The sequence below is a fragment of the Palaemon carinicauda genome, chromosome 35 (genome assembly GCF_036898095.1).
Source record: "Palaemon carinicauda isolate YSFRI2023 chromosome 35, ASM3689809v2, whole genome shotgun sequence".
NCBI lineage: Eukaryota > Metazoa > Arthropoda > Malacostraca > Decapoda > Palaemonidae > Palaemon > Palaemon carinicauda.
Window position 1 is genome coordinate 60683911 of NC_090759.1, and position 12379 is coordinate 60696289.

General features: G+C 33.2%; 1 protein-coding gene across 1 annotated transcript in view; it reads left to right on the plus strand.

Moving 5' to 3' along the window:
* LOC137627787 (titin homolog) overlaps positions 1-12379 on the plus strand; it is a 617410-nt gene that overhangs the window by 143115 nt on the left and 461916 nt on the right. The window contains 7 exon segments of the mRNA XM_068359142.1: positions 6335-6479; positions 7858-8010; positions 8417-8597; positions 9126-9272; positions 9676-9823; positions 10472-10578; positions 11555-11764. Of these exon segments, the coding sequence (XP_068215243.1) occupies positions 6335-6479; positions 7858-8010; positions 8417-8597; positions 9126-9272; positions 9676-9823; positions 10472-10578; positions 11555-11764 (1091 nt within the window).

Sequence of the window (12379 nt, forward strand, 5' to 3'; positions counted from 1 at the left end):
TTTCTCCTTTATAGTAAACAAATTCTTATAAATAAATGATGTCATTCGTTGTTCTTCTATGTCTGTGTTCTTGTATTCATTCCTTGCAAAGTATATATCGAGCCCTCATTTGAGTATGACTTGATTATTTTGATTTTTTAGGCTTTAAGGTATGTAGGACTGATCCTTTGGAGTTGTGTTTCATTGATTTTCTTTTTGATGCCTATCAACACATTTACTTCCTAGTTCATCCTGACTGAACTGAAACGGACCTGGAATATTTGGGAAGTAGCAAGAATTTTAGCGGCAAATACTGTTGTTTACGTAGAAGCTTTATCTTTCATGATAAAATCATTCCGACATGATATTTTTATGTACCTTCACATCCTGTAATTAATTTGGTTTGCGATTTTTTTATTTGCATATTTTCATTATCTGTATTTATTCACTGACTTGCCTATTTATTTCTATTGTGATCCAACATGTGAACGTTCAATCTTCACTTTAGTTTTTTGTGGCTCGATTTTATAATGGTAACGTGGTATTCTGGTTTTGAAGGAGTCGAATTTGTTCTCCAAACAGACGGTAGTTACTGTATGTCGGGCAATGAGTTCACTAATGAAATTGTGTCTATGTGGAACGAAGCTTCTGATCGTTATCTGTTTCGGTATAATGTCATGACGTGTTTTATTTTTGGAATTTTGAACATTTGCTGCTAAAAAAAAACGAATATTTTCTACTGTTAGTTTCCTCCTCTCTCTCTCTCTCTCTCTCTCTCTCTCTCCTCTCTCTCCTCTCTCTCTCTCTCGGATACCTTAAAAATTTCATTGAATTTCGCTAAATATTTAGCTTTAGTCAATGTGGAGAGAGAGAGAGAGAGGAGAGAGAGGAGAGAGAGGAGAGAGAGAGAGAGAGAGAGGAGAGAGGAGGAGAGGGAGAAGAGAGAGAGAGAGAGAGAGAATATTGAAATTAACACTTGGTAGGTACACACATGGACACACGGACAGACAAGAAGTCAGCGACAAGTAAAATTAATCTAATCCACCGGCGACACCCGAAAAAAAAAAAAAAAAAATCCCTCTTCTCCCAAAATCTTAGCCCGGGCGAAACCTGGCAATACGAGGGCTCGGCATTCTTGGCAGAGGACGGCCAAATCAGTTTGTGTGCTGCTTTTAAGTGTGTTTCCGCCTCTCTAGGTCAAAGTTTTTTTACCCCTCACATCGTTTATCTGTCATTCCCTAATTTTGCTAGGGTTTGAGCGTCTTGGGGTTCAACTGTTTTCATATCGTTAAGCTTTTATTTTTTAGCAGTGATCTGTATTAGATTCCCCATTTCATTGTTAGTCTTGTCATTCCTCAGTTCTGCCTAGGCTGAAAAAAATATAATTTGAAGATTTAGTCTCGTATGTAACCTATATTGTTGATGTTTAAATTATGGGTGATGGGTATCTTTAAGAAATCTAATATTTTATTCGTGATCTGTATAGGATACAATGATACCCATGAGTTATCCAATTTAAAAGAAAGACAATACTTTTATGAATTATTAATGTTAAAAGGAAATTACTCATGAAACTCTCTAAGTTAAAAAGATTACTTATGAATTATTCAAGTTAAAAAGGAATTACTTATGAATTATTCTAGTTAAAAGTAAAATACTTATGAATTATCCAAGTTTAAAGGAAATTACTTATGAATTATGCAAGTTGAGAGGAAATTACTTATGAATCATCCAAGTTAAAAGTAAATTACTTTTATGAATATTTAAAAGTAGTTTCACTCTTTTAACTGTAATAATTGTATGCTTCCCCTAAGACAATGAGTAGTGTTCCACGCATGCTAATCATAACGAAATTGTTATCTGTAATATCAACTTTATTTTGTTTTTATTAACGTATCTTAAGGAACATCAGGAAAGGTATGGATCGAGTTAGGAACCTGCTTTAACTTCTTTATAAACGTTGCTGTCTTCGGGAGAAAGAATTGCGTCAGGTGCACAAAACACCGACAGGACAACGAGAACTCTTGCACCAGCAGTGTTTTTTCAAGCCTTGAGAGAGAGAGAGAGAGAGAGAGAGGAGAGAGAGAGAGGAGAGAGAGAGAGAGAGAGAGAGGAGGAGAGGAGAGAATTGAGTCGTCGGACTGAAATTGAATCGTGATGTCGACTAAATGGAATCCGATGGTATTTTATTTGATCGCCATTACAAAACTCTCTTAAAGTCGTCTGGTAGATAAATTGTTCAGAGACTTAGGTTGATTTTGGCGATTTCACTCCGTGTAAAAGAGACATTGGGGGAAAAGAATTAGGCGTGACAGAGACTGGGGTCGGTCTTTTCTCGCTCGGTGCTTCTTATTTTGTTCATAGTTTGCCATAGATGCTGCTTCAATGAACGGGCCTGTGGCAGATAGCCAGGATTGAACGATTTCTGATATTTGGGGTCCATTTTCATATAATTGGCATGGCAGTCTGCCAATGCATGAGGATGTGTTGGAGACATATTCATACTTTTCATGTGATCTCTAGATGGATGGTAGAAATGTTAAAAGATATAAGGAAAAAGAATGGAATAGATCTCAAAGACGCTAAAAAAGGAAAGAAAATACCATAGCACTTATAGAATCTGGGAGACCAGGAGCAGTACGTAATTTCTATAGCTTATCTCCTCCGCTAAATTGTCTTTTTTATTTATTTATTTATTTATTTATTTATTTTTTTTTTTTTTTTTTGAGAGAGAGAGAGAGAGAGAGAGAGAGAGAGAGAGAGAGAGAGAGAGAGAGAGAGAGAGAGAGAGAGAGAGAGTACAGTTTATGCTACATATATATTTAAATGAACAAATTCACCATTAACTTGGAAATAAACATTGATGTTATATGAATGCATGTATTTACACGTGTATTTCTTCTAAGCTAAACAGTGTTTTGACTCGCCTTTAAAAAGGTGAACCACCGCTTTCAATTGTATAGTATAGTTTAGTTTAACCAAGTACCATATTATATGTGGTATAATTCTTATCAGAAGCTTTATATTAAAGTATTCGTATAATAATCTACCTATATTGGGGAAAAGATTCTACTCGTATGAAAAGATTAGTTGTTTATTATTTGTATTATGAGAATGTAATTGCTCTGAAGAACCTCTTGTAGAAGTAGCCAATCATACTTATAAATAAAAAATTGTGATCATAACATTTGAAAGGTGCCGTGGAAATAGCATTCTTATTGAAAAGATAAAAATTTATTATTCTGCTAATCGTTTATTTTTTCTGAAATGCTTAGTTGCATCCAGCGAATATACTCCTATTTGAAATAATTATGTATGGTACATAAAACTTGTATTAATTTACAATTATTTATGTAGGGTAAGAAGAACTTCATTAGAAATAAATAAATAGAAAAATTCAGATTGGAAAATATTTAAAATACTAATTTATTAATTTGGATACTAACTTGAAATAGAAATAAATATCATGAATGGTATTTTATAGCGAGTCACTATGGACACAGCTATTTAAATGAATGTGTATTCAATGAAGGAAAATGCTACATTAGTTTAATTCAAATTGAATCCTTCCCCTCAGGTGAAATTATGTTCCATTATTTTTAGGATGGGTAAACCTGGCTGACAAACTGCCATTTCAGGCTGGCTTTCTGAATTGTTCCCCGGCTCTGGTTCGCTGACATCTCTTTAAGCAGCCCACTTAAATGGCAATCAAAAAAAAAAAAAAAAAAAAAAAAAAAAAAAAAAAAAAAAAACTCATAGGCTATAGTGTTTTCTACTGATTTTTTAAATGAGTCTACTGAGCCACGGACAAAGTGTGGCTCAGATATTACATAAGTGGCTCCTAAAATAGACATCCATACGATCAAGTAAAAACATAACCATTTTGTTTTTTATTTACATTTAACAATAGCCAAGATACTCAGCTTAATTTTAGGTGCGGAAGCTCAAATGAATTGTTTTCCGATTAGCTATAATTTCGATTTGGTTGAATTTCCCAAGCAAGTGGAATTAGGAGCTAGTCCTAATATGCTTCATGTCTCACCTCGGACTCTCTCTCTCTCTCTCTCTCTCTCTCTCTCTCTCTCTCTCTCTCTCTCTCTCTCTCTCAACTTTATTGTGTAAGTGTGGGGTTTCCCCCCAGTTGCACCTCGGTGTTTAATGGCTCCCGTGGTCCCAGCATCGGGCCATATGACCCAAATTCTATAAATAAATTATCTCTCTTCAAAAACACATGGAATACTAAGGAGTTGCAATTATTACTTGAATATAAAAATGATAGAATTTATATAATGCTTGGAATGTACGCGTTACGGAAAACTAACATATATAGCCCTCCTTTTGATGTTTTAGGTAATGTCCATCCAAATTTATATAGCATAAACTCCATTTTTCGTTTTTACTCGGGCGCCATTTGTTTCGGCCTCTCTTCTATCCAACCTATTCTATAAATAATCGAAATAGTCATGCCTACTAGTGGTAATTTTCTTTCAAATAGACATTTACCTATTAAACTGTGCACTTTCTTATTTCGCTTTTTTTCCTTTTGTTTTCATAATTGTCCTTTATTTTCTACCTCCTGGTTATTTTTTTTACCTCGCTTTTACCTTTTTCGAACTTTGGATAATGTACAGTATGCATATGTTACAGAATCTATCCATATCGCGAGACGAGTGTAAAATGAGTGACATTACTCTTTTGAGGAAAAATTCAGAACTTCTTTCCTCGACGTCCACTCATCTCTATTTCCCCTCTACCTGTTTGGGGGCACTCACCACTTCCCCCCACCCCCACCCCAAACCAGCCTACCCCGACTTTCCCTTCTCACTCCCCCTTTTATTTTCTTTCTGTAGATGCGTCAACATCCCGTTCCATTCAGTAAGTCTCTCTCTCTCTCTCTCTCTCTCTCTCTCTCTCTCTCTCTCTCTCTCTCTCTCTCTCTCTCTCTCTCTCTCTTTGACTGAAAATAGATACGACAAGGACGCTACCACGTGTGTTTCATAACCAAAGAGAAAAAAAGTCGTGTCTGTTATTCTTGTGTTCATTAGGTGTTATTTATAGGAATGTCACTTTTAGATTGACAGAAAATGTGGTTGTATTGACGCTGTTGTTTTGTGTGTGTGTGTGTGTGTGGATCATGTTGTGATGTAGTTAGGCGCTTGGGTTTTATTACGGTTGCTGTTAATCATTCACAAGTTTTATTTTGGGGGGAGGGGGGGGGGGGCAGGCGAACTTTCTTGCATTTACTGTTTCTTCAAGGCTGAGCTATAGAGGGGAATTTGGCTCTCCATCCAACTTCTCTTCACTCTTAATGAGAGTAAAATAGATTTGTTTATTTCATGGGATTTATTTGAGGAAGAGAAACAACAACAACAACAACAACAACAATAATAATAATAATAATAATAATAATAATAATAATAATATACTTGGAAGACCACTGTTGTAATACGTACATTTACATTTTATTATTATTATTATTATTATTATTATTATTATTATTATTATTATTATTATTATTATTATTATTATTGTTGTTGTTGTTGTTGTTGTTGTTGTTGTTGTTGTTCCCATTTTAAGAAGATATAATAGACGTATACCAACTAAATTATGTACAATTGTATTTTTTCGTTTGCTTCACAATTTGAATATACAGTGTATCATGTTTTTAATTTTTTCATATCAACTTCCCCTGCGCTTAAAAAATTACCGAGTTTTTTCTATTTTATTTTATGATCAAGCGATTGTTTAAAGTTTTACCATTTCAGATATGTTAGTATACTTTATTCTATAAATAATGCTGCTTTCTTTACGTAATTATATTACTTTCTATTGACGTTGATACATATCCCCTCTGCCTCTTTACACTCTGCTATTCAGTATCTTATAATTCGTTAGCAAATGCTCTTGATATCTGGTGCTTATGTAAGGTCATGCTGATTAGTGTGCTTGGTACCATTGACATCTTAATCCTCATCTTTCCTAGTACATGTCATGAAACAATTGATTTTACAAAGAATTAGAAATTATTTGTAAATGCTCAATATCTTGTATGTATTCATTTCTTTCCAAACTTTAACAAGGAAGAAGTATGGGAATGAAGGGGTTAATGAGAGTAAGGAACTGAAGAAGAATTATTTAGCTACTGATTTTGAGAATGTGAGTGCTTGTTTGTGATAGGTAAAAAATATGATAAAGATTATTAGCTTACAGATGACTAGTGACACTTGCAAAGAAGCTGTATTGAACGTTTTACTTAACGTATGATCAAAATTGTTACCTTACAGATGACTAGTGACACTTGCAAAGAAGTTGTACTTAACGCTGTACTTAACGTCTACTTTTTCCTTTTTTGCAGGCAAAAAAGTGGCCGTGAGATCGTGCCCGGACCCCATTATACGACTACAGAGACTCAGAAGGCGGCGCAGCTGATCATCCATGGAGCCACAACAAACGACTCTGGCACTTACACAGCTCTCGTCACTAAACCCGATGGATCACAGGTCTATATTAAGGAGTTTTTAGTAGCATTCTATTTGTTAGTTTTCAATAAAAGGGTGGTTTTTTTTTATTTGTGGAAGAGTCGTTGCTATTACATAGTACTGTAGTTTCCTCATCAATGTCTTATTGTGTTTCAGATTTAGATTCTCTATATTCAAAATTGCTGTAGTTAGTTGGAATTAAATCATGGATAAGATAAAAAATAGTATGAACAATAGCATTAAATCTCAAAATCTAGCTGATAATCGTGTAGTTATAATCTACATGAATATATGAACAACAGACACATTATTTAATGGAAGGATCGCTACCTTTACATAACTTAATACTTAAGAATTTAAGTTTCATTATTATTATTGTATTATGTTTCAAATTTCGATTCTCTATCTTTGAAATTCTCGTAATTAGTTGAACTTGAATTCAGGATAAGGATAAGAACAAGAATAATATGAACAATAACATTTAAACATACTAAAACTAGTTGATGATTTTATAGTTATAATCTACTTGAATATTTGAGCAATGTATTCCTCATGTAAGCACTATGTAAATTTAGTTTATGCTTACTGTTTCTTATTACAATGGAAAAGGGAGGTCATGTTATTCAAGTACGGCATTTTGTAATTTTGTACATTGCTTTTTTTTTTTTTTTTTTACAAAATCACTGCAATGAAATATATCTTAAAGTAGTATTTCTAGTATTTTCTGATTAAAAGTAAATAAATAGGGTGCAATAAAGATGCAGGCATCATATACACATACACACACTCATATATCTATCTATCTATCTATCATTGTATCTATCTATCTATCTATCATTGTATCTATCTATATATATACATATATATATATATATATATATATATATATATATATATATATATATATATATATATGTGTGTATATATATTTACATATATATAAATATATATGTATGTATGTATATATACACACACACACACACACACACACATATATATATATATATATATATATATATATATATATATATATATATATATATATATATACATACTGTATATATATATATGTATATATATATTTATATATATATATGTGTGTATATATATATATATATATATATATATATATATATATATATATATATATATTGTGTCTGTCTGTATGTGTTTTTGTGCATATATATATATATATATATATATATATATATATATATATATATATATATATACATGTACAAATTTATGGATAGATAGATATGCCTGGCCAAGTGCAATGGTTTTGCTATGTATAATATTATTATACTTTGGCACCCTGATAACTAGAGAAATACTCCATAATTGCTTGTAATGAGGAGTAAGAAAGACATCTTTAACTCGCGTTTTGTCTTGGTTGCAGGCAAGAGCGGCCGTGGCACTTCAAGTGGCATCGCTCTCGGCACCCACCAAGATAGAGGCACCGACGTTCGTCAGGTCACTCAGCGATTTAGCGGCCAAAGTTGGCACACGAGTTAGATTCTTAGTAGAGCTGCGACAGGCCCACGATGTCAAAGTAAGATATGTGTACTTCATATTTGTAAATACTTCAGGGTTACAATAGATTCATACTCACATTTGTTACCATATTCATCCTTTGCTGACTCTTGGTACCCATACACAGGGTGTATTACACACCCACGACAACATTTACCGACCCTTGGAAAGTATTCATACGTAACCTCAAACATACAAATATATCAAAGTGGTTATGCACAAATATGCACGCTTCCTTCTGATGAGATTAATATTCCTCACATTCATTTCTTCGCCAGCTATTACATTGCTTGTCACATTCAAATCTTTGGCTTTTTGATGAAAATATGTTCAAATGTTTCACATTTTTTTCGGCTATTTTACTGTTTTATTAAAGGAATCTGACCTTTAGAGAAATGAATGTGCTTATGAAAATCCTTCGCCAGGTATACTGGTACCACAACAACGTGGAGGTCGTGGAAGACCCAAGATTTAGAATTCTTCACGAAGGCAATTTCTTCTGCGTCGATATATCTCCCTTGACAGTGGACGATGAAGGCCCCTGGAGGTGTCTGGCGGAGAACTCCTACGGACAGGCATCCAGCAATGCCTCCCTCAGGGTTATCGGTACGTTTTAATGCAAAAAGGATTTTTATGACCTTCCTTGAGCAGGACCTAGATGTTTCTACTTCCTTGTAATACTGTATAAAGATAACTGGAAAAGAAACACTTTATTGTTTTTTTTTATTTAATTTATTAAGAGAAAATGGTGTGTGTTGTCTGACTATGTCTCTGCTCTGACATTTGTCGAAATATTGACTCTCAATTATTTGGTATTTTTTTTCATCTTATAGGCTAGTTCATCTTTCGTCAGCTTATCTGCGAAGTAACCCCTCTCTCTCTCTCTTATATTCTCAAAATATTTGTGGCCTTTCTTTGTCTAAATAAGAGTAACCTTCCATGAAGTATATAGCTAATTCATTTTTCTTATATTAAAGAAAACTTTTATACCGTAAATAATTATCTATGTTTATGCTGTACAAAAACATTTTCTATTTCATATGACCCATTTAATAAACTAAAGGCAGATATTTTTAGCACCAATGAAAATTTATTTCTTAACTAAATTTAACTATTTTTTTTTCCAACTCACAGTTCCTAAGGGTTACAAAAAGCCCGTCTTCCTCGAGGAACTGGAAGCCATCCTGACGGCGGAGGGCACAGTCAGCCTGGAGTGTAAGGTTGTAGGAGTACCAACGCCCGTACTCAGATGGTTCAAAGATGGCAACGAAATTAAAGCTGGTAAGTGTAATGGAAGATCAGTGTTTGTGAAAGTTTTAGAATTAGTATTCTTTTTGTTTAGTCGGTCTCCTAGGGACTGTGGGCACTTTCTACGATATTTGGGATTTCATACAAACTTTTGCAAAATATTTTATATTGTAATGATTTTAACTTTCATTATTATTATTATTATTATTATTATTATTATTATTATTATTATTATTATTATTATTATTATTATTATTATTATCATAAAATCTATCTAATTTACCCAAGTGGATAATAATTTATGTTACCTGGCAATCATTTACTTCCCATTTTCATAAATGATGAAATAACAAATTAAATGATGATGAATGACAAGTGTTGATGATCACTCACTTTCTTTGAGAAACAATGTGGTAATGCATCTATGTCTTTACAGGTGATGTGTTCGCCCTCACTGCAAATCCAGAAGACCCAACCTCATTGGGCACCTACACCTGCGAGGCCGTGAACTGCATGGGCCGTGCCCTTTCCTCTTCCAGGGTCAGGGTTGTTTCCAGGGAGTCGTCTTTGAGACCACCCTCCAGGTCAGTTTCTCGTAGGTTTTTTTTTTTTTTTTTTTTATTCCATTGCTTACATCAATGTGGTTTGTACATACAGAAGTTACTGTTATTGACATTATCTTTTTAAAATGATCATTATTGAAATTATTTCAAATCATTACTTTATTAAATTAAGGATTATTCTTTAAAATTAAAATTACTATTATACAAAGTATTGAAATTATTATTATTGGAAGTAATGAAATTATTATTATTGAAAGTATTGAAATTATTATTATTGAAAGTATTGAAATTACTATTATTGAAAGTATTGAAATTATTATTATTGAAAGCATTGAAATTATTTTTATTGAAAGTATTGAAATTACTATTATTAAAATTACCAATCAAGATTACGTTTTGTCTATTTCCGATATTATTGACGAAATTCTTTGGGTCGATGATATTATCCTTTTTATTTAGTTCGAGTAGCTATTGACAACGTTTTTTTTTTTTTTTTTTTTTTTTTTTTTTATATAATTACTATTCGAAAACCCAGAGCTCAAATGTTTAGATAATATCAGTTTCCCGTAAAGTTATGACTAAACATTGCTTTTCAATGTTTGGTTTTTGTATTTTCCAAGGAAGTTTTGTAAAATTATTTTACATGTCTATTATTTATCTTTGTTATAGGAAGGGCCGCAGGTCTCCAACTCCTATTGGTCCTCCTCCTGTGTTAGTCGAAGAATTAGTCGATAAACGAGTGAAAGTTGGCGAAAAAGGTCGAATGATTATTAAGGGTAAGTAGACTGCACTAAATCATTTTTTAGATATATTATCTATATTCTTCTGTTGAGATTTTTATGCTCTGAATAGAAAATAACTGTTTGTGCTGTCTTATTTTTTAAAGCCTTTTTATTTTAGTCATTAAACATATATTTGTCAAAGCTAACTTTTATTGAAGATTTGCGGCAATATGAATCTCTTTTTTTTTTTTTTAACTTCTTACAACTCTGAAAATATAAATTCCCTTTTTTTATATTATTTATTGGATTCTCATGGAATACCTTCAGCAACTATTTTCTGTATAAATTCTGTAATAATTAACTTTTCCGAGATCATTAAAGGAACTCCTATCTCTATTCCTTCCAGTAAAATTCAGTACCATTTGACATATCAATACTATACGTTTATTCTCTCATATCTCTTTTGACGCTTCTTGAAGTCTTTTCTGAAAGTCATTTACTTTTCTTGAAGATTTGTAGAGGATATGCTACCTTAGGTCATATCAATAAACACTTCATCTTTTCTTTGGGCACTATAAGTTAGATCCCGCAGAATCCCACCCGCCTTTTTGAAATAGTTTCTTTTCATAGGGTCATTAGATTATTATTTTTTCTTTTTTTTTATCAATTACAATGTCTCTTTTCTATGGCCATCGTAGTAAACACTTCATTTTGTATTTTGTTCCCTTACAAAGGTGTCGACAAAACCTAATTATATGGAGAAGGCAATGGGCTTTTGTTCTATATTATTGTTAAAGCTTTTACCCAGCTAAAGGACAGACACGAGTGCATGAATTAATTTAGTTTCAGTTGACCTTTCTGCAGTTATCTGATCCAGTTATTTCTTTCTTTTATTTTATGCACTAGATTCTGTGTCCAATCCTTTCCAAAGGAAACCACGAGTTTCTAAAAGCATTTAAAACTCACCCACTTGTATCCAATTCTGTAATGTTTTAAGGCCATTCATTATATCCTCCTTTATCGCTTGCAGCGGAGACCCCACCTGAGGTCCTTTCAGTCACATGGTACAACAACGGTAAGAAAATAGAAGCCAGTGAGAAGTACAGATTAAGCGACGAGGGTGGAGGGAAGTTCATGATAGAGATAACGCCGGCGGAGCTCGGCGACGACGGGGAATGGAAGGCCGTGATTCGCAACGAAGGTGGTTATTCAACTTCCACCTGCAAACTCACACTTACAGGTAAGCAAGGGTTCTCTTGGTGCTGAGGGGATTTTGACCTTGGAATGGTATTAGACGACCCAGAAAGGTTTTGTGTGGCTATTATTTTGCAAGGGAATGTTTCCTGGGTAGGAAACGGTGTTAATTCTTTTCGAGAGAAATTTTAAATTGGATGTTATTGCAGTTTATTAACCAAGATTTGCATCCATTTATTGATCAGTTCGTTAAATGTCGTTTTCCATTACTTGTTCTCATTTATACTATTATATTGTTAATTATCAACAACAAAAGTGGCTAGTTTAAGTAAAAATATTAAAGGTGACAATCTCTTGTTTTAGAGTTGTTTTCTAAATGAATGAATGATGGTATACAAGTGGTGATACTTTGCCTTACTCCAGAGAGCTAAAGAATTATATGCAAATCATTTACCAATTTTCAGATTTTTAGTAGGTGTTGTATATAAGTTTACTTGAGTGTATCAAACTGATATTAGCAGTTTGGAACTAGAGATTATTGATAGCATGAGGGGGGGTACCTTAACCTGGTGAAATGCTTTATGTGTCGCCATGATCAACAAAGCTGTACTAGTCAGGGCCACCAATACTAGGTTGGTTTACTGTTAGCGATCAGACTAAC